We start from the raw sequence: 27,568 nt of genomic DNA on the forward strand, positions 1-27,568 counted from the left end.
TCCATATATACTTCATTTCCACGGGACTCCTGGTTTGAAATATGCTTGTTGCAGTAATCCCCGCTGCAACAAACTGGTGGAGGAATGTGGGCAGGACACCGATCCCTGAGGAAGATTCGTGAGTAAAATAACCACTCTAGACCTCTCTCTTCTCATCTTGGTTTGGATATTCTCTCTGGACTATGGAAGAATCGTGGGAAATGGGGCTCTCTGAGCCACAGAAAGAAATGTACCTAGAAGTTAAAGGAATCCTTGAACAACAAAACAAAAAAGTAATGGAACCAGGAGACCTAGAACTTTTTTTTAACTGGCTTTTCAAAAATTTCTCCTATATTTCTCGAGACTTACTTTTTGATATTGAACCTCCTGAATCTTGTCAGGGGTGTTTTTGGGACGAGATCTTGTGGGAGATGAAAGATCAAACAGAACATGTATTAGTGATTGAACGCTTGCGTGGATCCATGGTAGTCAGTGGAGCTATTCAAGAGCATTTATATGGTCCTATTACCTCTAAAGCAAAGGATGGCCATAGTCCCGCGGCTGAGGCCTCACAGCCGCCATCCCTGTGGCACATGACTGCAGCCGTGCTGGCGGAGGTGCCTGCACTGGGTGCGTCCGGCCCCCTCGGGAGCGTGCGCCTTATCGCAGGCCCCATCCCTGTCTCGGGGTCCCCGGCCACGCGGCTGCGAGTGAGGGAGCGATGCCGCAGGCACCGTGGGTGCTGTGGGCCACGAGCAGTCAGGAACCGGGCATCGGCGTGGCAGCCCGCTCTGAGCACACGGCTCGGAGAGCTCTGTGAAGGGAGAAGCGGCAGTTTCCACAGCGACACGAGAAGCCGCGCAGCGCCGAGCCGAAACGGGGCTGCTCTCAAAGCAGCGTGGAGTTGGCGGAGCGGAACCGCTCACAGGGCACGGAGCCGGCGGCAATGCGGGGCCGCGCAGAGCCCAGACACGCCAGAGCAGCGCCGCTCAGAGAGCGCGGAGCAGCCGCAACGCAGGGGCCCGGCCGAGACGTCGGAGTCGGTGAGGCGGCGGCCACGCGGGACCAGCAGCCACGACGAACACGCAAGCACGTGATAGGAGCAGTTGTAGCCATGAAAGTCACAGGAACTGTGAAATGGTACAATGTAAAAAACAACTATGGATTTATAACACGAGATGATACAGGTGAAGATCTATTCATCCATAGAACTGCCATTAAAAGGAATAACCCTAAAAATTACCTGCAAAGTGTAGGAGATGGGGAAGTTGTACAATTTGATATAGTGCAAGGAAAGAAGGGTTTACAAGCAGCAAATGTTACTGGGCCTGGAGGTATTACCGTCAAAGGCAGCCGTTATGCACAAAATTATAAACAATATCCATCCCAGCAACTTCCCTACCCACAGCCTACTTCCCCCTTTTACCCTATACCCAATATGAACCCCTTCCTAAGTTTACCCTATCCCCAGTTTATTCCTAATCCGTTTTTCACCCCATGGCTTCCCTATACAATTCCATTTCCCTACAATTCCTCTCCGATGCCGAGGGGGAGGATGAAAATGGGGAGGGAAGAAATTAAACCCTCTCCTGCCTCAGTTTCCCCACAAAGCATGCCCGGAGAGTTCTGTCTCCCTTCTGTCACCCCTAAGATGTTCCACGGAATCTGACTGGACATTTAAAGACTCAGGAGGGTGGCTTGTTTTGTCTTGAAACTGTTCTTGTTATGTTTATCCAGTTGTTTTCATTCTCCTTTTATTAAAATAAAACGGGTGAGATGTTGGGGTCCCTTCCCCCCTGCCATGGAGCCCTGGGAGAGGAGCCCTGGGGGGGAGGCATGGGGTTTCCCTGCCCCTGGTCAGTCTCATTTCCCATTGGTTGGTTTGTGTTCCCTGGTGTGGCCAAGGACCCTCGGGTCCCGTGACTCCGGGGTTCCTGAGCTGAGCCCCGGCCATGCGGCTGGAGAAATAAACACCTCTGAAACATCTACCACGAATCTGTCCATATATACTTCGCTTTCCACGAGACTCCTGGTTTGAAATATGCTTGTTGCAGTAATCCCCACTGCAACATGGAGTCATGTGTTTAGATATGGCATGATATAAACAAGCAAAAAATAACCACAGTACACTGCTATACAGCATGTTTAGTTTTCCAGTTAAACTGAAGATCAAAACAGTATTTTTATAGTTATTGAACAGTAGATATGATTTTCCATGTTACAAAAAATGTCACCTCCACTTGGCTGAATAACTACCAAAAGAAAGAGTTGGTGCAGCAACATATTCCCTAAAAGTAATTAAATGCCAAAGTCCAGTCTTTCTTCAAGCTTTCACCACAGAAGTTAACAAGGGGAAACTAGTGTTTGCTAATGCACCATAATCTGCTCTCCTGCAAAAATACTCAAAGCTGCTGATTCTGTAGAAAAACACTTGTCTTGACAGAGAAGCCTCTCAACTGACTAAAAGCATTATTAAAGGTGGGATAAACAGAATGAAGGCAAATTATTTACTCATACTATTCCTGTGATGAATAGAAGAAAAACAAAGAGGTTAGTATGGATACCCAAAGCAAAAAAGTCTAGAGATCTCTCCAACAGATAGGATTTATTCCTTCAAGACAAGGAAAAAATTAACATGCCATGAATAAGAACAGTTCTCTCTTCCAACAGATTCTACAGAATTTACATAAATGATGCAAACAGCTGTAAAACAAATTTTCAGGTTACATATTTCCAGAAAAATTACTGCTATTCTGTGCCTTAAGTATAGTCTTGACCATTAAGTTATTGGGGTTCTTTTTAATTTAAAAAGAAATCCTTGGCTCCTGTGACTGCAAAGAAAATGCAACATAATTGGCATAGGACCTTTCTGTATGTAGCATCCTTTCAGCCTTTGGCCAAACCCAAAATGAAGTATGGTCTACTGCTTTTTCCCCACCATCTACTACACAGCAAGGGGCATGGGGAAGGCTACTGCCAAGGAAACAGTGGCTTTCATTTTCCTGACCAGTGCAATGTCCTACAGCCTTTCTTCCTCCAAATGGATGTTGCTGAAACCCTTTGCATAATCACAATGCTGTTTCTATATGCAGGTATCACAGCTAGCAAGCTGGAACTACCACAATTCTCCATGCATAATTTTTACTGCTTTCCAAATACACAAGAGGGTACGTGGACAGAAATTACGTTACATTAGAGCTTTTTAGGTAGGTGAACATGCATTTCTTCTCATTAATTATGCTTACTAGTTTATACCCGCAATATAATTGTGCGCAGTCAGTAGAAGGGAGGATGCTAGCTAAAACCAACAGCTAAATTCTTATTGTGGTAAACAAAGGAAAATTATACATTCAATAAAATAGCTGATCTATAATATCTTGTTAGAGAAATTTCTGAAGTGTTCAAAGAAATGGAATGTACAGGAGAAATTTGTTAGTTAGTTCCACCAAATCTGAAAACTTACCATTTTATCTAGGTGCTCAATGGATCTATAAATTTCTCCTTGGGATTCATCATAGTAACTGTAACGGAACCTCTGACCTTGAAACAAAAATCACGTATAAAATAAAAAAGGGAAAAATTGTAGCTAAAACACTCCCTAATACTTACTAAATATTTGAAAGTATAATACTTGCAAAGTAGTAATCTTCATTAATTTTATACCTTTTAGCTCCATTGAGGAAATTTTAGGGCAATCAGGAAGTAGCAGCCCAGAAGCAAAGTAAAAAAAATACACGATGGGTGTCTATATTCCTAAAGAGAAATCTACTATGTAGAACTGACACTGAAGTATCACTCACTAATTGCCTGTTATTGCCTTGGAATCCAATTCTACCAGTTAAGAAATAAAGCAACATTTCATTTTGCTATCCCTCTTGACAAAGTCAACCATGGAGTCAGGCTACTTCTGCTTGCACAACAATAGCCACAGTAAATGAAGGTTAAAAGAAAAAATTCATGATTATTCAATGAGCAGTTCTAGATGGATCATTAGCCACAACAGGACCAGGTCATTCTTATATATACTTCCACCTACTCCACAATTCAAAGACAAGTAAAACTTGCACTTAATTAAGTTGACCAAAGATGACAATGGAAAAAAAGGAAGAAGGTCTGTTGTGTAACGTATCTTTCTGAAGCAGTCCCTTTTCCAGCTACTATCACATTTAAAAGAAAAATAAAATTATGAAGCAGGACAGAAGTCAAGGCTTCTGGAGTCTTTATAGCTCTGCCACCAAGATGAACTGGGGTGAATTGGCATAAATAATCCATCTGCTATCTTACCCAGCAGTAAAATATACAAAACTTATTTCTAGCAGAGGAATGTGGCCAAGCCCTGTGAATTTTTAGCTAATTTGTTTTGAAAGTTGTTTTGAGGTGCTTAAAAGAAGAGTAAAAAGAGCAAGCAACTTCAGACAATTATTTCATTGCAACAGTAAAGAGATGTATATAAACCCACACACCTTCACCATTTATTTCCTCTACTATACTGAAAACACATTACCACATCAATATTTTTCACCTATTATTCCAGATTTTAAAGTCTTTTTTAACTTTACAAAGGCATTTAAGTTGCAAAAATACATTTACCAGAAGTTTAAATGTTCAATGTTTAATAAAACACATTATTTTAAAATAGCTACAAAATATTCAATATATAATGAGACATGAAACTTACCCCAATGGCAAAAGTCAGAAGAAACCACAAAGAGGTTACTAGGATCAGCTAGGTATTTACTGAAGAGTTTTCCAAATTCCTGCTCTTTTGACTCACTCAGTGCTCCGACCAACACAGGAATAATAGTAAACTCATCCTTATGGCTTATAAGCAAGAGAAAAAAGGTTGTAATTCAAGTAACATCTGAAGATCTTTTTAGGGCTTGCTAATTGAAACAGCAGAATGTTTAAAAGTTAAAAATGTTTATTTGACGATAGTAATTTGGTAAGGTCATAGTAGGATGTGGTTTTAGAACCACAAAGTACTTCAACTTCAGAAAACACACACCCCCAAAATCAGTATTTCTCCCTGCTGCAAAGTGAAAACACCAGGCAAACAAAAAGAAAAGACACAGTGAAATCAGGAATGAAGTAAGAATTAAATTCTCCCTGTACAGATGCTGTGTGTTGGGTAATTCGCCAAAGTATATAAAACGTATATGAAAATGCTCAACATAGTGCCCAAGTATATATCGATACTCTAGGGAAAATTCAAAACACAATGGAAGTAAGAAAAAAAAGGGGGGGGGATGGGGCATGTGTTAGGGAAGAAACCCCAACACAGATTGACATTTTTTCCTTAAAGATGACAATTTTTATTTAAAGCTAACATCTGAAACAGTAGCTATAAACACACCCTTAATTTCAAAATTAGTATTAAGGCTCCGAAGAAACTTAAAATCCCACAGAAAACTATCTGAACTTCTTTCAGAGCTGCCTTACAAAAGTGGGGAAAAAAATCAGTTGTTGAGAAAAGTTCATGAAGACATGTCTAATATTAACTCTATTAAGGCAACCTGTTATAAGAGGTGTTATAACTTCATCATTCAGATGTTTGCTCTGCTCACAGTTCCAATTACAGCAGCTTATCCTAGTCTCTGACCCGCTCCTTACCAAAATTTTTATTGGGGGATGGAGGAGTATGAGCATTATATACACTATCAGGCCTTCTATGCCATAAAATGTATTATTATTTCCTACTGGACTTCACAGTAGCTCAAACATTTATGCACATAATGTTCATTCTTGTAGAAGTTATTAGCCCTAGTACCTTTCCATGGCTTTAGCAGTATAAGGCAAATGCATTTCAATACTGTGTTCATCTTCGTCTGTTTGTAGGGACATACGCTCAAACATTCCAGTCTTCCACAATTCTCCATAAACTGAAATGAATGAAAGATCAGTTTTTACTACTTTTTTTTTTTTTTTTTGCTTATTTTTGAAAACCACTACAGGTGCAAAAAGCAAGCTACAGTCTACCTTTATCAGAACATAACCATTATAAAAAATTACTTCCCAAGGACTCCAAGAGCTATCATCATAAATCATTTGTTTCTAAACAAATTCAGGATTAAAATTATGTTGAAGTCATTAAAATATAACCATAATTTATTCTGTTTACAAAATAAGTGTATTAAATCAGCGACCTTATCAGTATATTGAATAAGATTTTCAGTTATGATACAAAATTTAATTACACAAATAAAATACATTTGAAAATATACAACCGTTTGCCCAGTCAATGAATTTTTATCTTCATAAACTGACCTTTTTTTTTAATAAAAATTCATCAGCTGAGCCATTGCTGGATGTGTTACTGTTTAATAGAATTTATTATTGACTGAATCATGAAATCTAGAGACAGCCACAACTGATTAAGTAATCAACATTTGTCAGTTATCTTTTCTACTCTCAAGTGTACTTGAGAACATGCAGAGTCATCTCTACATTTTGAAAATTCTCCACTGGATGAATTCTCCACTGTGCCCCCTTCTCAGCTCCATAAAGGAATTCTACAGAAAGCAAAACATTTCTTACCTACGGAAATTTCTGCAGGCTCTATGTAGAAAGCCTGAATTTGCTTGCTTAATCACAGTTACAGTGAAACAACACATCTGTGCTAATTAGCACTTCTGAAAAAGATGCTGTATCACTTAGGTATACCTCAAAATACCAAATTTATCTTCACTGCACTTAGTTCAAAAGACTGGTATTTCATGGACTAACAGTATTTAAGTCTACAAGTTAACAAGTCACATGCAATAATGCATCCAAATAAAAGCAGTATTTTGTTTCTCTGTTATTCCTCGATCAGAAATCAAATTCAAACCAACTAAGGAACCTTTCTTTCCAGCAAGAATACTTCAGAGGAAAATGGAGGTGGTGTTTAATGAGCTATTATTTGATGTAACACTTTTTTAGTTATAAAACCCTGAGGCACACACTCAAAATGGAAAAGATAAGCAAAAATGTAGAATTCTTTACTTGCCAGAAGGAAGAGAGACATTACGGTTATAATGTGACCATGTCTGAAACAACCAGGATCTTTCAGAAGTTAGTTTTTGCTGCACTAAAACCAGATTTGCACTTGTATGCCACTTACAGCAAGGAAGTGCCCAACAAGAAGAAAATCCTCATCACGGTAGTACCACAGTCAATAGTCAAGCCTCAGTTAAGTCCAAGCTTTATCACACACTTACTCTTTTGGTCAATTCGAAGATCATACAGAGGTGTTCTGTAAATGTCCACACTGGAAAGTGCACATCGGGAGAGGGGCACATGATGGGAAGGCCCAAGAATGAAAATTTTTCGGCTACAACAATTAACACAGAAGGCCACAATTTAGACAACTGCAATTGTACAGCAACTTGGCTTAGAGCAACAAGTTTAATAAAAATGTACAAAGTGATACTTTCTCATGGCTACAATAGTTTTATTCGGCTGTCAGTAAGATCACAGATCAATCCGTGGCCCAGCCTTGCTCGGTATCCCAGACATTATCATGAATTCAGTTCAATAACACTTCCTCTAGCCTTAAATCTCTTAAGCAGGTTATTTATCAGAGGGTACTCATCAGCTAGAAATTTGCACTCATTTGGAGGCCAAATGATGTGTTACAGCCGCTTAGAACAGACTTTTGAATTCTCTCCTTGAATCAACACAACCTTTGGCTATGCACCTTCAATAAATACATGATCAAATAATGATTATGGGTTTATCATCTATTCAGAGTTTTTCACTTATTTACTTGATTAGCCTTACTTAGGTTTCACTAAATTAAAATTTAGATCCTTCTCAAATGCTGGGTTTATGTTGTTATATGTTAAGGTTTTTTTGTTGTTGCATCAACAACAGGGACTTGGACCTGCACATTCACAGCTTTAGCTGATACTGCAACCTTTTACACGTCATCATGATGTTATTTCATCAAGTCCTCAGTTCCTGGCTCTTGATTAGATGTTAAGGGTCTCCTGCCACAGGACTTACAAGAAAAAAGAAAAAAAAATATAGGCAATTCAGCTTTTCAGATTCAGGATCATATCATCTTGTTTCTGGCACTGAAGTAAAGGAGTGGGAGAGACATGTAAAGTTGTGAGGGGTTTTTTTTAACCCCTTACACAGGGAATGCTATAACAAGGTATACTAAAACACAAACTTTCTGCAAAGCTAATAAAAACAAATATCCAAACATGCAACAGTTTAGCTCAAAGCTGAATTCTAAACATCCCATGCAGTAAAATAGCAAATGATCCAGCAAGTTCAACCAACTCCATATCAGAGAACCTAGGGAATGCAGCTTGTTCAGGAAATTTTAGAGAAACTAGGTGTCTGTCATACCATGAGCTATTTTCACATCATTTGCAATAGTTTAGAAAGAACTAAAACCATTGCCTTTGAAAAGTATTACAGCATGTTATCCTATGAACAATTGATAAGCCTAGCCAGTTTTTATTTAGCATTGCAAAATACATACTTTGAGTATATACTGGAGAGGTTTTGAATTTTTGTCATTTACAAAAAACAACATTGGTGCCAGCAGAATATAACAAGAATTATATTCCTTTACTCAAAAATAACTAGATTCATATTTTTAGGGGAAGGCACAGACTACAACAGCATGTTGGGGTTTTTTTTTAATTTTTCTTTTTTTAAACTTGTTAGAAACAAAAGTTCATTTAAAATTATTGGAATGATTAACTTTCACTAACTTCACATATTATATAAACACACTGGTCACTTTCTCCACAGCAGAAGAGAATCCTGGCAGTATTCAGCCCATAATCCTACACTGAAAAACCAATGCAGAATCATGGTGAAGTATTTCAATAGACTTAAAAAAACCAAACAAAACCTCACAACAATAACAAAGAAAAACCCAAACAAAATCCAAAAAAACCCCAACAAAAACAGCTTGGGCTTTTACAAAAGCAGTGGAACACCAGTAATAAACTGTAAAAAGAACATCTTTAATCCCTCCCTTGTAAAAAATTAGTTACCAATAATTTTAACAATATTACTGTTTTCCCCCCTTTTGTAACATCCAATTTGAACATTTGCATGTTCAAACAGAAGCAATGCATAGAAGGCCAAAAAGAATACAAAGTTAAAATTTGAGTACTTCAAGCTGTAAGAATGTAACAAGAACATTCCACTATCAGCTAATTGCAAGGGCCCTAAGCTTTGTAAAGAAAGCTGTAACACTCACGTGATATTGGGATCCACTTGTTTGTAAGCATGGGCTGCACAAGATCCACAATAGGTATATCCTGCATGGCTGCAAATCAAAGTGTACAAAATGTTAAGATGTTAAATACTACTTAACATCTTAAATATGTTGATATTAAATGTTAATCTCTTAAATTTATTATTTGTCCCCAGTGAGCTAGAAATTGTAAGAGTGATCCAAAAATCAACTCCTGAAAGAGCAGGAAAGCACTGCTGCAGTACTGATCACACAAGACACATACTTGTTGAAGAACTGGCAGTAACCATTTACTGACTGATTAAAAAACTATCAATGACCACTGAAGAGTCAGGAAAGCTCCAGATCAAAGGACCTTCCCTTATTTGTAAAGGATGCATGCAGACTGCACAGCCACCTGTTATGAGAAGCTCGCGATAATGCCAACAGAGCAGCCAGGGAACAAGGGAGTGGCAAACTACTGGAGAAAGCTCTTCTAACCACACTCCAGTAACTGGACATAATGACAGTAGAGGGGCCTTGGCAAAGAGAGAACTACATGTCACAGCAGATAAAGAGATAATAAAAATGCTCTGTTGTTTAAGAATATCTCAGTGACAGAATGAATGTGCACATGGAAAGGAGAAGGCAGCATCATGCTAGCTTTTACTGCAGAGAATGAGCTACATGCTTCACCTTCCTTTCCTATCACTCTGGCCTGGTCCTTGCTCAACCTCTGTTCCTGTGTGTGCTCCAACACAATTTATAATCATTTTGACTAGTTGTTTCAAATACTGCCTTCAAATCTGAAGGCCCATTCTCTTCAAGACCATTAAAATGGGTGAAAATTCACTTTACACCACTAAAAGCATTAATTTCAGAGATCATTTGCTCCCAGAGTCCCAGGTCAAGAGGTAGAAAATGGCTCCTGGTCACTTAGCAGTATGTCCACACCACAGCTTTACACAATGACACTGAGAATGATGCATGCTGCAAGCCTTGAGATTTACAGGATGTTTGAAGATAGAAGTTCCCACTGACAGCACTGAAGGATTTTATATGTACTTATATTTATGTATGCTCACACACATCTGTATTCATCCACAGACTGATACCTGGAGCAAGTTATCTTCAAAATGACCCTGGGATTTTACTTCAACATCACTTACCCCACTCATTCTGAAGAGCTCAGAAAGGTACTAACATACATACACTAAGGGGAGAAACAGCAGACCGAGACCTCACAAACGGGCAAGGTATGTTATTAGACAATGTCAAAAGAGCCTGCTGAAATGTTCCCACTGCTACAGGCTTCTTCCATCATCCACAAAAATATTAGACATATCTCACTTCACTGGTGGCAAAAAAAGGGTACAATTAACGAAAAAATGTGGTGAGACCACAGGAAGACCTCCAGCAATCCTGGAAAAAGAACTAGACTACATAATCTGCAGCTGAAAGGTCTCTTTCCTGACATTCCTGCAAGAAAGACTAAGGCAGATGTGGGACAATTTCTTCTGCACACGCAATACTATTATGCAATACTTCAAACATTATGACAATGCTATGTTAGCACAGGAAAAACAATATATTTAAGGTAGTTTTCCTAGTGTTTCCTTCCAAATCATAATTACTTGGAATGACCAACATATTTTTGTCATTACATGTCTCAAGTATCTTCCAGAAGTTGAATTCTCCCTAAATATTCAGATGATCCCTATTTCAGCTGTGGACAAATAGCTCAAATAAAACCAAACTAATATAACAAAAGTAAACCATTTTGGATAGTTGAATAGTGTTTAATTACTTGTTGTTTTTAAGCTTTGCTAAATTTTATTTAGGAGGTGGGAGAGATGCAGGAGAGTTGCTTACTTTGTTTTGCGGTTGGGTTTTTTCCCTGTTATTGGAGGGGTTTTGTTGTTTTCTTCATTAATACAACTTCTACCCATCTGACTGGGTCACAAAAATATTATGTGTGCAGTCCATCACCAAAAGGAAGCTAATCACACATCCAAATGTGCATAGATTTCTGCCATTCTATGCTATATCCAAAACACTTATTTAGAAACCACACAACACTTCTTTGAACTAAATACTAGCTTTTACTGGTTATCAAAATCACTCAAAAAAGAAAACGAGCATGTAACCAATCAAATATTAGATATACTGAACTTCTATTTCAGACTTACGGTGCAATAATGGCTCTTGCAGGTCTTTTTGTGGACTGTACTTGAGAAAGCCAACCTTCTAGCTGTGCATTCAGCTGGGGTCCTGTGAAGAGACACAGAAATACTGAAGCCATGAAAGAACCTAACACACCTCAAGAACTTACAAATAAAGTTCGAAAGTCCAGCAGATTTAAAAGTCATCTTAAACATTAAAGGCTGAGTTTAAATCTAAAAACAAACAGAAGAAAATATGCCCCCCCCAAAGAACCCCATGCAACAACAAAAAGAAACCCCAACCATGTAATGTTGAAGGCTACAGCAGGGAAGTTTCAACCTGGTCCAGGAAGCACATTTACTGCGCATCTAAACACAGTTATTGTTTCTTTCTCTGTGGGGACTAACGAACACACCACTTCACCATTAGAAAGGATGGCTGCTGATTTCAAAAGAATCACTAACAGATGATTGTTTCCTCTTGTAACCATATTTGCAGAATTCAGAAGTACAAAGTTATGATCTTTATCAAGAGAGACCAGAATGACAAGATGACGTAAGACAAAGGCCTGAGATTTGCATGATAGCCAATGGTTATGGTAATAAATCCTTTATTAAGCAAGTACAAGAACATAATACAAAACACACTGTAACCTGGAAAATCTGTAAATCCACAGGAAAAAGCTAAAAGTAAGAAGACATTATGCTTATCCTAACACCTTAACAACTTCTGATCAATCAACATATACTACAAGTACATGAACACTTTGTCAACCTTGATAACTGGCCAATCCAGAACTTAATTTTTTTTAAACTAAGGTCTGTACCTCAACAAGTAGCAAATATTCTTAATTCAATCACCTGACAGATGATAAAAAAGCCTTTTAGAAATACAACATTAAAAAAACCAAAACCAAACAAACCATACTTAGATTATTTCCCATCACAAGAAAACTTTCTGATGTCTCAAGTCTGGCAAATACAGCACAACATTCTTTCATATTAATGAACACTAAACAAGCTTTCAAGTAAAACTCATCCAGCTGCTATTGTTACAAGTAACATACCAATAACAAAGAAAATAGATGCACTATTTTCAGCTGATACTATGCTTTTGGCAGAACTCTACGGCAGCAGAGTTTATCTGTAAAGTATGGTGCAGCAAGCTGCTTTTCCTCTTCCATGCACACTGTAGATTTTTGTATCTTCCCCCTGCAGGTGCTGGACTACCAACTGCCAGTGTAAGTCAAAACCAAATTAAGTATCTGAAGCCATTTCACAGATAGATTCCAAACAGCCCTGTCAGACAAGGGCTGACAGCTCTCCAAAAGGCTGACAAGAACCACAGAGAACAAAAGAAAAGATGTCAACTTTTTCAGAATCCAATCAATCCCTTTTTGACTATCCCTAATCCAGGGATAGTCAAAAAGCTTTCCCTAGGAAACCCAGGGGTGAAGGGGAGGTGTTGAAGCCACTGGTTTTTATACAAAATTAAATCCATGTGTTTCTTGAAAAAGGACAACTTCTGTAGTTGTGAAGAACCCTACCTTCTTACATGAAGAAAGTATACCATTTTCCTAAGCAGCACCATTTTCCTAAGCCTTCAATTACACCTTGAAAGCCTTAGTTACTGTCTACAACTCTAACAAGGTGAAAGAGTGACACAGATTAACTGCTGTCACTCATGTAATACAGTGACTTTGTGAAATGATGAAATTGTTATAAAAATACCACCACATACCAATTTTGTTCTGCTGCTTCTGTTGCTTGGGGAAATTACAAGCAGCCAACATAGCAGCAGTAGAGATAAGGATAATGACATCTTAGAAAATGGAGGCTGTTGGGGAAGCTAAGTAAAAATAAATGGGTCTCTATTTCCATCCTCCTTCTAAGCTGCTAGAAGACTAACAAACCAGTACTCTTTTACAATATTACCACTTTTATTTGTTATATACTTGAGTGAAGAAACAAATCACCTAAAAAAATTTCTACTCCCTAATTCTCCCAAAATATGTAGAAAGATAAAATACTTTCTGAATGAAGCTCTTTAGGAAGACACTTTTTTTCCCTCCAACACTGACTACCCAGATTTAAACATTACTTTTCCCCATCTGACCCCTTCTCCTCAAAGAAGAGGATCAATAAGCAGCACAATTGCAAAAGGGCCAAAATTTGTTAAGCAAAGGGAAACTCTTCCCCAGCAAAGCACTGTGCTTAGCCTTCCTCCACCCCTTCTTTAGCAAGGATTTTTCACTAAGGAGGTGGTTAAGGCGATTTGTCTTTGGTTGAGATAAATCAGGTAACCTGCTGAACAGTTTAAAAAAGGTCAGAACACCTGGTAAGATCCTAAAATTTCATGAGTGGTCAAATCTGACCAGAACTTCCTGATCTTACAGTGTAGTAGCAGGGTAAGATGGCCAGGTTTGCTTAGTCTGCTATTACAGACACACACTAACAAAGTAACATTTTCTTCCTAGAGGCAGTAAAATAACAGATCTGTACAACCCAAGGGATAAAACTTCTGTCAGAGTTTACTTAAGGACCAAGTAACACATCTGCTCTCAGATTTTTTCCCTTTAATGCCAAGTATGAGGTGCCCATTCAAATAATTAATTTTGACCTAATGTAAACTTTCATTTCAACTTATACTTAACTGCACTATTTTAATAAAACATGCAATCAAATTTCTCTCTCCAGAGGACTAACAGAGAGAGAGAGAGAATGGAGAGTACAACATATCCATGGCCTTTTACTAAAAGGGAAAAAAAAAAAAAAAAAAAAATCACACAGTACCCACATGAATTGAGGTAAGTAGAGCCTACCTGCAGCTTCCTATGCTTACAAATACTTCAAGGGGGATACTCTAGAACTGTAATTTTCTTGTTACCAAATTAGCACCAACTTTTTCTTGAAGTGATCAGAGAAGTTTTTCTCCCAATTTCTCAAACATGAGAATGCTTAAGGCTAAAGTCAAAATATTTGACTTGGTTATACAAAATACAAATAAACCCACACTATCACAGTAGCTATGCTCTGCCATATGGAATTGTATTATAGTAGATGAGTAACTTCTTCATAAAGTGTTCTATAAGTATGTTTTGTTCATATTTAAATGAAGCTTAACTGGAAAAACAGTCATCAAGACAGCTGCAATAAATATGCATCTCCTTACATGACCAGCATGGGCAGTGAACAGCACTGCCACCCATGTATCCTCTTGCTGTTGTGGTGGGAAGTACAACAGGTCCCAGCTCCTTGAGCCTCAGGTGCAAAGCTCATCTTGAGAAAGACGGCAGGATGAGAGCAAGACAGGTTTTAAGGCTAACCCAGACAGAAGGGCAGAAAACCTTATGGATACAATTTCTGGATGCAACAATCAATATACTTTAGCATTACTACTGTAAGATAAGACCTTTTATTGACCAAAAGAAGGTTAAGCAGCAAAATATGAGCTTCACTGAAGTACGTAACATTAAGATCTGCATTTCAATCCTATGAAGTCAAGTATAAATATAGGTGTGTAACTAAAGATTTCTGACATTATCTGTGGATATTTCACATCCTGTTTTGTTTTGAAATCCAGTAGAAGTTATGCCAAAGTTTAAAACAATTGTAAGCACAGACCAAGTCTCCACCAGGCAAATTTATGGATACAAATACAGGCAGCATTTATTCAATCATGTTGCCTAAAAGGATAACTTATTTTAACAATCAACATTATCCCCATCAGAAAGCTCTAGAATAGAGTAAGAAAGAATCCTTCCAAGTTACTTGCATGTCATTGTTACCCAGGGAGTAATAACAGAACGACATCTGGTAGTGACTCAGCTAAGATCATCACCCCGGTTTACAGCTGTCATGGTCCAGACTTTGTGGGTTAAGCCAAACCAGCACATTCTTTCCACAGCCAACCTCACCTTGTTGGTGAGGCTGAAGTGCTTATATGTCAAGTGTCTACACAATGTAATGGCATTTTGCTCCTTTTCCTGCAGCCACCATTACACATACAAAATGTACTTTTTCAGGTTGGTAGGGAAGGCTCAGTGTTTGCTGTGAATCCTCAGTCTCAGTGAATGCTTTTTTTACTGGAAGAGCATAAACCTCAACCAAAATTTAGAGCAGCACCAGGGAAAACTGCTCTGGTCTGCCTTGGCCAGTTGTGTACAGCACCTGCAGCAAGGTAAGTAATGCTGGAGCACAACAGCAACACTGCAGTCCCCAGCATTCACAGCTCTACTTGACAGCTTTTACTCATCCAAGCATGTCTCCTGCCTATAGGAGCCTTTGAGTCTTCCTCCTTTTAACTACCTTTTCCCATTGATGAAAAAGGTCTACACCTCAAAAATGCTTCTAAAATATTACATGTGTGGTAAGAAGCAAATAAGTCTTGTAGAGTGTTAGAAAAATCAAAGTAATAGTGAAACCCTGGGGGCTGGCATACAATTAGTTTAGTAACTGCAACTAAGGGAACTCCTTTCTCCACAATTTTGAAAGTGACTCTGAAACAAATTGTTAGGCAAACTCAATCTGAAACGTGACAGAGGACTAACTAACAGTTAGAATTGCAGAAAGTGTAAGGATTTTTCAAAAAACACAAACACCACTTTAAAAAAAAAAATCTGTTTCTCAATGCAACAAAAGCCAAATCCTTGAATAAATAAGTTTTAGCTATGCAAAGACTAGGATTTGGCAGTAATAAAAGGTGATTTCCAACAACTCATGTTGATGGGCACATTCTCCACTGCTAGCATATACTCTCCTCCAATATTGGTTAAATGGTGAGATCAGACTACAAGCAATGCAGAAATTTACCTATGCAAACAAGAACCAGGGGAAAAATTAAGACACAAATAGAGATTACACCAATGCCACATAAATTCCTATTTATACACATTGTAAGATGGAAGTAAAACTGCAAGTAATGCTTGAATGGGGGAAAATAAAACTGAAGTCACAACAGAAACATTAAAACAGATATCGAAATCTGCTTTGGTGGCAGTTCTTACTTGCATGCCCCAGTTCTCCAGTATTCCACTAGTTCTTGATTTTCCTTTACTGAAAGTTGGCAGGAATTAAACAAATAAAAAAATCAAATTATAACATTACTCATTAAGAATATCAACCAACATGTAGCTACCTAGCTTCATAAAAAAACCTTGGTACTCAGGTCATTTAGAGATCCAAACAAATTACCTTCTGCTCCATACCTCTGAGAATGATTTTGGCTCTAATAGACACTAAATGTAAATTAAATTTGTGAAAGTATTCACTAAATGATACTTGCAGACCTATTTTAATGATACCAGAACTGCACCAAATGTAAAGCTCTTTTTCAATTCCCATTGTACAGTGGAAGTTGAATCTACATTCTTTTCTTGAAGTATTTTGATTTTGACTATATTTAAGTGATTCAGCTAGAAATAATAGCCTAGAAATTTTATTCCAAATTATTCCAGTACACTTTTTCAGCATACAATGCTAAATAATACAGTCTGCATATTATTGCTGTTTTCCATGTTTAATTCATAAAAGAGTCAGTAATGACACATCCAGTTTCTCCATAAAAAGCCTAAAAAAAGATAAACTACCAAAGGCAGAGAGATATTACATTTGGTATTTAACACTGCAAAGCAAATACTTGATGAATTTGTAAGACACTATGATTAGTTGTTCACAGATTGCAAGGTAAGAACTTAACAGCTGTATTTGTAATGCTTCAGCTAATGTCACAACATTAAGATTTCATGATCAGTACATTAATTATCCTGCTATTGCAGAAAGCTCTCTTCACTACAAGAGATCTTAGAATTAATCAAACAGGAAAAGACCTTTAAGATCATAGAGTCCAACCATAAGCCTAACACTGCCAAGTCTACCACTAAACCATGTCTCATTTCAGTGACCCCCCCCACATGCTTTTTCCATGTTTTCCTGGATCTATTTGTCTATAACCATCTACAAACAACACGATGATTCATTACTTTTCCATTACATTTATGAACGAGCTGTGATGAGTTATTCCAATTTTCGGGAGTATGCCAGGATTCCTGGCACACCGCAGTAAACCACTTTCATAGACTTATGACACAGAGAACATCTTCCTCAACCCCTCGTCTGCATTCCTAGTCTAAACCACACACAGAGTCACACGCGATTCCCTTCTGACCTCTTCAGCTGCTGCAGACACCCATATCCAACACACTACAGAGAAGAGTTTCTGCCCTAAGTTAAGGTGGGATACAGCCATGCAGGTCAGTGAACATAGCAGCACTCAGAAACTGCGGGCAGCAGGCCTGGTGAATGAATTACACGTATTCAGCAACATCACAGCAAAGCAGAAACAGCTGTAACTGATGTACACTCTTTTGCTAATGCTGATGAGAAGTTCCAGCTCATGCCAACAAGCATATAAATGCTGGGATTACAGCACTATTCATTAAAACGAACAGTCATTCTCACATCACTCTTCAGGGCCCCCAAGCCCCAGAAGGCACAAATGAGAGCAGTTCTATCTCAGAATCACACTGCTATTGCATCTTGAAGCTGCCTACCTCGCAGAGCTACTAACAGAGTTAGTGGGTTTTGGCATCAGAAAGAACAGTATTTGGTACAAAGGCAGTAAAAAAGCATTCATGCCGATCTTACTGGGGATTACAAAGGAATAGAAGAGGCTGCAAACGTGTGAAAACAGTGGCCAACTTTGAGGGAAGTGCAACTTCTAAACTGATCATTCACGGCACACAGTTGCCTTTTCATTTATTTTCTGATCTGCTCAAGTTCTTCAAAATATTATACTTTCCAGCTGATCTACACACCATCATGAAGACTTCCCCCCAAAACATAAGGCTGAAGCATCCCTGGCCGTAAGACAGCCAGTTATTCGACAGCTCTGGCATTTCTTGTCCAAGCAAGTTAGAAGTGTAATCCTTACAAATGGTAGCAACAAGATGTCAGTGCCTACCTCCTTTGGGGTATGGCAGCTATGGCAGCAGAAAACTCTGAACGCAAGTGCACCATTAGGTTTAAAGCCTCTTCAGATATTTACTGGCCATTTACTTGGCTCATCATTAAAAAAAAGAGCTTTGAAGACAGTAAGTGCAATGGTGTTTCAAGTCGACACAGCAATTACTCTGCCAACTCACATTTGCATTAATAAGCTTATGGAAATGAAAGTTCTCCTAGTTCAAACAAGCTGGCACAGGCTAATAGCACGCCTCTGCCCACTATGGTTTGGTCAGAGAAAGCATAGAAATAAACCCTAACTAATAGAACAACAAACTTGTTTTGCAGGGCAAGTTTCACATGTAGTATTGTTATTCTCACACATTCTCAATTTGATTTTACTCCTGTGACCTGGAAGAGCCTACTAAAAACCTTCGTTCTTTACCTGTATCACCATGCCACTAACTGGGGAAGAGCTGAAACAAGAACTCTTATCACACACTTCAATAAAGAGCAGCGCAGTATTCAGTTAGCACTTCCAGGGGCCAGATGAGGGAGGCCAGCTGCCAGCCAATAAGCCATGTTCAGCACCCTAATGTGTGACATCCCACTTGTCATGGCATGCTACAGAGGGAAAAAAGATGCACAAATCTAATGCTTATTTCCATTTCAGGAGCATATGGATTGATTTCCCACAGCACTAACTGCCCAGCACTTACCGAATCTACTCTCATCAAAGAATAAACATGCTATCCTGCATACAGTCCATGCTCAGGATAGCATGTCATTTCCACTCTATTTCATCTGCTCCTTTTGTATCTAGGAATGCATCTGCCTGCATTCAAAGACACTCAAAATTATGCCATTTTTGTTTCAAGTTGTCCTTAATCTTCCTCTTCCCCCTGCTGGTTAAAAATCAATTTCTCAAGAGGTCTGGATACTAGGTGGTTGAATTAATACAGCAGGACTGGGACTTTCTTCCAAAAATAAATATGAGTGTACTATTTTTAACCACACAACAGTGATATTTTCTTTTTTTTTTAAACAATCTATATGACAGCAGTGCAACAGGGCGATATTTTTATTTACGTTGTATGCTCTTATCCAAATGTTGCAAGTGTTTTCAGTGGCCAGCATGCACCAGGCTGCTAGTCCACAAAAGCAATGGCATGTCATATACCATTAACTTTTTTTAAAAAGCAGACATGTAGATCAAGGTCTACAAATAAAGAATGAGGTTTTTTAGAACAGTGGCCTACTATCAGCAATGGGCATAGCACCATTTCAGTTTGGAAGCTTGGTTGTAAAGCTTCCCATACTCAGTGGTGCTGCTAAGTAGGAGGAGGAACAACTGACCAGACTTCACTATTCTATTTGCTGCCAATCAAATGTTCCAGAGGTACACATCTGAAGGTCATTAAGGTGCTGCATTGACTGGTGTGGAAGGAACATTAACTTCCCCACACCAAGAATTCTAGAGAAAAAAGAGATGACAACTGCTTTGGTTAAAATTTTCATACTGAACTCACCTGCCAAAACTTCTTGAAAAACTTAATTTTTAGATATTTTTTTTTTTTGTTACAACAGCGCACAATGAAGAACACATGGGAAGTTAAATGCTAACATCATGGTGAAGTCCATCTTCCACGTCTTGCCCCCTTTTCACCTCTACTGAGTAGGAAGCAGTGAGCTTTCTCCCTGGGACCTAACTTACCCTCTAATACCAAGTTGCTTACTTAGATGCAACATTCTAACATGTGAAGGTGCCTAGATGTGCATAATTGAACAGCCAGTCTCACCTGCTCTACAGCATTCATTAGCATCATGCAAGTAGGTGGCGTATTCATACTAGAATGTAGCGCACGTTTACATTTTCCAGGGCAGAACCTAAGGAGTGCGTATCCAATGGCTGGAGAAAATAATGGAGCAATGGTCTACTTTCAGCTGAAGCAATTGCTGTCCCATAGGAATGAGCAGCCTCTAAAGACAAAGTCGTATTTCTTCTAAACCCTCTTATATGTGTTGCATTGACCATCCGTGAAGAATAGCACCTCCCTCTTGGTTGTGGCTTCACCTCTGATATTACTTCCACTCCCAGAGTGCAGAGGAGACTGCTAACCCAGTTTAAGAATATCCTCTGACCACAAAAGCTAGACAGCATTACAGATCCACCCTTTGTCTTCTTCCCCCTCAGCTGGCTTTGGTCCTTCTTTCCCAGAGCTGACTTCCACAGCCAGATTTCAGAGACTTTTTTTTTAAAAAATAGCAACGGGTGCTTCACATTTGCAGGTCACACCCTCCCAAATCCAGGATGCCATGCATCATCCTGGATGGTGTGTTGATGTTTTAGCCCTAGGTACCAGGCACCTCAGGATAAGTTGCCACTTAAAAACCTTATCCTCACTCAGCCCCTTCAAAAATGTTTTCAGATGTAATGATTTTGAACGTATCTGCCAAAAATCACATTCCTCATTACCCTTTCAGATGGGTCATCTAACTACAGAGCAGGATGAGGGTAGCCAGGGCATCCACTCACCCTCTGTAATCAAACTCAGCTCTGTAGAAAGAGAGCAGTTGGGAGGAAATGGGAAGCTTAAATGCTAACCAGTTTATATATAACACAGCAAATCGCTTCTGGGCCGAGACAGGAGCGCCAAGAACAGAGGAGGTAGGAGGACTTGAAAAGACAATCCCCGGAGAACCATGGGAACACACCAAAGAACTATCACAATTCAAACTAATCCCTGCCTCAGTTCCAGCCTTGGAGCTATGTAGGCTGAAAACACATGGTAAAACCCACTTTATTCAAGCAGTACAATTGAGGAGCCTGTGTTACAAGTTTGATGTAGCAGCTGACATGTGAGTCTGGCCTGAAATACAGGAAGATTTTAAGTTAAGTCTATGACAAACACATAGCCTCGTGGTCCTTGTTTGTTTTCTCTCAAGTTTTGATGGACCTTCCTAAATGGGACACAAAAATTAGCTTTCAAGCTACAAATTGTCCTTGCTGAACAGGCACAATTCCTGCTCTCACATACCCAGTGTAAACAGCAGAAGAGAGTTCTATAGCAAGACACATAATGCTCTTTGTTCATTTAAGGAAAGACATATTTCCAAAATCCCCAGCTTATGCAACATCAACCACTTACCCCCACCATAACACTGTAACAATTTAACTTGTCACAAGTACAGCTGTCATAATTCATTATTACAACATGATTCAGTTTTGGGTTTTTTTTTTTCATGCAGTGTGTCTGGGCAACCATCCCACATCTCCTCAATAAGCAGTTGCCAGACGGCTGCCCAAAAGCAATGGCAATAACATGCTTTTGGATGTCCTACTACAAACAGCTAGTACTGGCCAAACTAGTCACACACACTTACCAAGCTGTAGTCTAACTAAATTATGCACTGAATTTTTCTAGAAAAGAAAACAGTCAAAGACAGTATCCATGCCTCTTGAATTATTTTTAAAAAATTAAAATTCTTATTTGCAAGTATCCAGTAATAATTTGATATTAAATCCAATACCAAGCAAAGTACAAAATTTGTGTGTAAGGTCATGTAGCCATTCCATATCACAGATCAGTTTTCTGCCTTACTCATAAATGAAAATATAAATAGAACAACCAACGTGGTTACCACAAAGCTTCAGTGTTTTGATGTCTTTGCACATGTTTAAATAGATACCTTTGACATGATTTCGTATATTTTCTGTAAACAGAGAACTACCTACCTTTCTAGATCACTGGAAATAAATGTAATTGCAAGCTGCATGAAGATTTGAGGCCAGTTTTGTAATGGATACAAGATTATGTTTAGAATATTAAACTCAGAAGGAAAACAATTGTCCTCTATTGTTGTCTCGAAACTGCCTACCCACCATTTGAAGCCCAGCTACTTATCACACAATCCACCTCTTCCTGTGTTACCCTCCCCCCTGTATTTCTTTTCTTCCCTTTCATTTTTTGCCTCATACCTCGTTCATCAATTTATGGAGGAGAGAAGTGTATGACTTTTCACATCTCATTCTTCTTAGACGTTAATTTAGGATCCTGAATGCAACACTTTAATGTTTGGGTTTTTTTCAACTGCATCCCTCTATTCCTCTGAACTGCTCATTACAACAGCCACTTGTTCATCTAAGCTCGTTCACCTGCAGTTTTGTAATCATCTTTACTCCTGAGGCCAGTAAAAGCACATCCCTTACAAATCGCATTAACAGCTCTGAAAATACAAATGTGCATCCTTTTCATAAAAGCTGTTCTGCCCCAAAACCGAACAAAACTTATTTCCAAGCATGTGTGCTACCAAGCCATTATTACAGGTTTCTGCCTTCTTTTTGGCGTGGGCAAGGGGAGCAGTAGATCTCCCTTCAGTGCACCACGTTTTTCTTCTATTCTTCTGCAAGTACCACATCTTTCTATGGACAGAACCAGTCTGCGCTACTGCTTAGTAACTTTTCACGCCCACTAAAGAAAGCGCTTGGGAGGGAAAAATAGAAGGTCTTCTTACACTACAAAAAGAGAAATAAATCTCCCTCTTTTCACACCTCGACAAGAAATAAAAGAAACATCCCTCTTTTCACCTGCCTTCTAACCCCAGTCAGGCGGTATTTTCTCATGGAATTAACAAAACAAAAAACGCCCAGGAGCAGCTGAAAATACTGAAATCCGTTCGCGTGCTCTGACGAAGCGCAACACTCGGTGCGAAGCGCAGCCACGGCTTGGCTCTATAGCCCCACTGCCGGAGCTGCGGCGAGGAGCGTCTGCCGGGCAGGGCAGGCACACGAGGCGCAGAGGAGGGCCCGATCCATCGCCAGGCATGAGCAAACGCCGCTTTCCGCCGAGAGGCGCCGCTGCCCCGCTGCATGTACCCGGGCCGGAGGAGGACAGCGGCGGCCGGCGGGCGTGTTCGGGGGGCTCCGCGGTGCCCCCTCCCCGGCTCTGCCCGCTCCCCGCCGGCGGCCGGGCCCGGCGGCCCCCAGACCCCCCGCCCGCCATGTGCCGGCGGGGGCGGAGCCGGCAGCCCCTCCCCGCGCCCGGTACCGGCCCCAGCGGCCCCAAAGTGCTGATTCAGCCCCGCCGCCCGCTCCCCGCTCCCGGCAGCAGTACCTGAGGCCGTGTACCAGCTGCCGGCGTGGCTGGCCTCCCGGCAGAGCACCCGGTTGGACATCTTGGAGCCGGAGCCGCCTATGGTGTTCGGGGGGGGCGGTGGGGGACGGGCCCGCCCGCGGCGGCGGCGGCGGCGGCGGCGCTGCTCCCCCTCCTCCCCCGGCACGGCCCGGGCCCCGCGGGCAGAGGTGGCGCTGCAGGGGCGGCGGGGGCCGGGGGCGCGGGGCCGGGCGGGGTCGCGGAGGGGGGACGCGGGGACAGAGCCCGAAGCCGCCGCCGCCAACTCCGCGCCGGCGGGTGGGGGGGGGGCACGGAGAGAAGGAGGCCGCGGCCGCAACTGGGTTTGGCCCCGCTCGGCTCCCGTGGACTAAGGGCCGCGCGGGCGCCGCGCCCCCATTGGGCACCAAAGCAAAAGCCTCGCCTTGATTGGCCGCTCGCCCTCCGCCGGCCCCGCCCACCGCTTTGACAATTGCGGCACCGCCCCGCGGGGGAGGCGAGTAGGGGGCGGGGCCAGGCGGGGGAGCCCGCCGCGGATTGGCCAGCGCGTTGCCGTGGCGATGGGTGCCGTGCGCGCTGATTGGCCGGGCCGTGTCTCCGTGGTGGCGGGGCAGATTCCGGGCGCGGGTCAGCCGAGGGGAACGGGGCGGGGGGGCGGGGGAGACCCCCGGGGGTGACCCGCCGGGAGAGCCCCGCTATCCGCTGCCTCTGCGGCTTCCCCGCGCCCGGCACGGGCCGTGCGAGCAGCTGGGATACTGAGGACTCAGGGACGGAGCACTGTTTCCCAAAGGCATCTTTGGGAACAGGGATTTTTGCTGCGCTGGGGCTTCGTGTTTCCGAACTAGGATCCTTCCCTACGCCTCCCTGCCCGTGCCGTGACGCCCATGGCACCGTGGCACGGAGCGAGGGCCGTGGGTGTACAGCTGTATGAAAGTCTCCGGTTCTTCTCAGCTTTATACTTCCCCACCCCTTTAATTTTTATTTAATTTTTTTATTATCTGGGTGAATGGACTGCTGCCATGGAGACATCAAGCGTGGCTCAAAATAGCTGGAAAGGGGAGTATGGCCGGTACAAAAGGGGGAAGGGAAAAAGCAATTTCAGCCGATGACGTGAGAGATGCAAGCAGCGGAGAGGAAACCACAACAGGAGAGATAAGGGGATGCAGCCATTAAGGTCTTACAGGCAGGCTGGGGCTTTGTGAGGTGGAGCACGTGTGGCCAGGTCAGGAAACACATTCTCCTCCTCTCTTTGTCATCTTATTCGAAAAGTCCTCCAGGCCGTTATAAATGCGTGCAAAATACAGAGGTTTGGGGGCTTGTTTTGTTTTTGTTTGTTTGGTTTTGTTTTGGATTTGATGTTTTTTACAGTAAAACAAAGGAAGCGGGGGACAAAGGCATTATTTGCAGTATGTCTTGGAGATCAAAAAGGCTCATGCTGCGGACATGGCTGCTCTCCTTCTTACCAGTGAGGACCCTCCTCTGCACCCGTGACACTGGCCTTCCAATGCAGCTGAGGGGCAGTATGGACTGGGGTCTTCAATTATTATTTCCAATAGGTGGTCATGAGGAAACGGGGCCCGACTGTCCCAGCAAATGTCTAATGTTTTATGAAGCCTTCACTGCTCTACATATCCTTACAGTATTCTTTTACAGTGTCTTGAAAAAGGTTAATGCAGATTATAACTGCTGCCTAGACTGGAAGAACTACCCTACCTGACTGCTTTAAGATAAAACTATATTGGTAGTTGTGATACCCATTTACACCTCTCAAATATACATAAACTTCAGTAGTAAGAATAGTTCCTGAAGTGATCCTTCAATAAACTAATCCTTCAATAAAGTTAACTAAATGCAGCAGAGGATAAATTTTACTGCATGGAGAAAAATAAATGTTGTGTTTATATACTTTAAAAATGGGTCACATCAGGGTATATTCAAGTTATTGATACACCATTGTCCCACAGTCCATCACCAACAGTTAGAGGAAGCTGCTAGGAGGAACATTTTAGAGGAAATGGAAATTAAAATAATTTTTAATTATCTGGTATTATTTTCTATCATTTAGAAGAACAGCTTTCATTTTCTCTAAGCACTTATCTTTCAATTAAATTAAAATATAAGAACTTCTGAGTGGTAATCCAGATGGTTTAGTAAGTAAAAACATTTTATAAGTATTTTCTTCTGGGTGTACTACCTTTCTTTAGTAGTGTTTTTTGCCTCTTCATCTTGCCTTTTAAAATTTCTTAAATATATTTTCTTCTTTGTTGCTGTATAACAGGCTGGATTCCTTTTCTCCTTGTGCTTCTTTTTTTGAAGCTTCCTTCTCCCTTGCTTTCCTCATTAACCTTCCTTTCCATGTGTGTAGTTTTATCTCTCCTAGACTAGGTGCAGATTAGCATGAAGTTTTTACTGGGTGTAACATGAACCCAGCATCCATGTAGATGCAAAGGAACACTACAGCTCAGTGTTAGCAGGTCACAGAAAGCACAGGCTTTCTTTTTGCTAATCCTTAAATTGTGGTATATGCCACAAACACTATGACAGCCAGGTGAATCTCTGCCCTTCTCTGCTATCAATTAGCATTGTCAATTCAGAGCCCGTGGAAGCTGGAGAATGTCCTCCCCAGTTTTTGCTTGCTCCTGACAAAGCTTGTCAGTTGTAACACTACAAAAGGCATTTCTTCCATTTTCACTGGTAAGGGTGACAGTAGGATTTTAATTTGTATCCTATCACAGGTGGACATAATACCATTGAGCAGTGTTTAGTGATTTGTGGGTTCCTGTTCTTAAACTTTTAACTATCCTCTCCTGATCATGAACTGTTGGTGTAAGGGCTGGTGATATGCTCCCTCAGTACCACGTGTAAATGGAAGAGGCAGAAACAAAAAAGCAGCCAGCTCTTCAAGAAGTGTTTGGAAAATGCTCTAAGGCACACGGTGTGAATCTTGGGGTGTCCTGTGCAGGGCCAGGAGTTGGACTTGATGATCCTTGTGAGTCTCTTCCCGCAGGGCAGGATCCCACCGATGGCAGTGCTGGGCTTCCTTGTGCTCAGGACACTGAGTATGGAAATGTTCTAGCCACAGACTGAGAAACTAGGCTGATCTTTCAGTGGAATGCTGTGAAGCTTGGGTTAGGTTGGGAGATGCTCCTGCTTTGTCTACAATTCTTTCAAGCGCTGTTTGTATGGGGAGCAGTAACGGGGGCACTTAACAGTTCAGAGCTGTTATTCCAGTCATTTTTCTCTGATATGCAGGAGAGAGCTGACACAATACATGGACAATCCCCAAGTCTGCATACCCTTAAAGCACAGACTTCTGCTGCACCTGTGTGTCTGTTGACAGTTTATCCCTTACCTGGAAGAAAAGCATGAAGGCACTGGCAAAAGTGTCCTTAGCATGCAGGGTTTCCCTTGAGTAACACCCTGTGACCAGCTGGGATGGGACATTTTCAGCTGGCCCAGCTTTAAAGGTCTGTTGCTTTCTTGGTTTTTGTTCTCATTGTCCTCTGGCACGTGGTTTTTTCCTATGGTGTTTTTCACAATGCCTGCTTCCTGTCCCCTCCCTTCTCAGGAAGCGATTCACTGTTACTTTAGGTGTTTCTATTTACAAACTGCTTTTCTGCATCTGAGGAACCTGCTGTTCCCACCAGTCCTTCCTTCTACTGTTAAAAGCAGACACCCCCGCCTCACCCTCAGCTTCACAGTCCTTACAAGGGAAGTATCTCCACTTCCTGTGTAACCTAAGAGCATCTGAGATAGTATCAGTGGATAATTATCCATCTTGTAAATACTTCTCAACCACCTAGCAGTCTTTTATCAATGTAGGCTCTTCTTGGAAAATGGATCTGTTACACACAATTGCAAAGCAAACTTCGAGAAGAGAGCTAAAAGCACATTTGGAATAGGAATATGACACATTCCTAGCCAGTGTTGCATTAGCACTGATGTAAACTGCCCCATAATTATTCATGGCACATTTACATTTGAAGTCCTTGCTTAAAACTGTATTTGAATGGGAACATTGGCAGAAACGGTGCTGATAAGACTTTTCATCATGGTAAAATGCCTCTTTCTGTAATAGCTGGCATTCTGTACTTCTGTGATCTAGGCTATGTAGTCACTCTTAAAATGAATCCTATGAAATGGAATAGGGAACACAAGCTAAGGCTTGGCTAAGAATAATTTGTTATGTAATTAGT

At 41.0% G+C, this 27,568-nt stretch overlaps 1 protein-coding gene across 2 annotated transcripts in view; it reads right to left on the reverse strand.

The window, feature by feature from the left end:
- MEMO1 (mediator of cell motility 1) overlaps window positions 1-23,532 on the reverse strand; it is a 31,466-nt gene extending 7,934 nt beyond the window's left edge. The window contains exons 1-7 of one of the 2 annotated variants that reach the window (XM_039569024.1): window positions 23,376-23,532; window positions 11,347-11,428; window positions 9,182-9,250; window positions 7,176-7,288; window positions 5,747-5,858; window positions 4,658-4,800; window positions 3,443-3,519 (exon numbers count right to left, since the gene is read on the reverse strand). In XM_039569024.1, coding sequence (XP_039424958.1) covers window positions 3,443-3,519; window positions 4,658-4,800; window positions 5,747-5,858; window positions 7,176-7,288; window positions 9,182-9,250; window positions 11,347-11,428; window positions 23,376-23,436 — 657 coding nt within the window. In that variant the 5' untranslated portion in view covers window positions 23,437-23,532. Of the gene's footprint in view, window positions 1-3,442; window positions 3,520-4,657; window positions 4,801-5,746; window positions 5,859-7,175; window positions 7,289-9,181; window positions 9,251-11,346; window positions 11,429-23,375 lie in introns of those variants that run through there. The other variant, XM_010391743.3, reaches the window with a different exon arrangement.
- Between the last annotated feature and the right edge of the window lie 4,036 nt (window positions 23,533-27,568).

Source organism: Corvus cornix, chromosome 3 (assembly GCF_000738735.6).
Source record: "Corvus cornix cornix isolate S_Up_H32 chromosome 3, ASM73873v5, whole genome shotgun sequence".
NCBI lineage: Eukaryota > Metazoa > Chordata > Aves > Passeriformes > Corvidae > Corvus > Corvus cornix.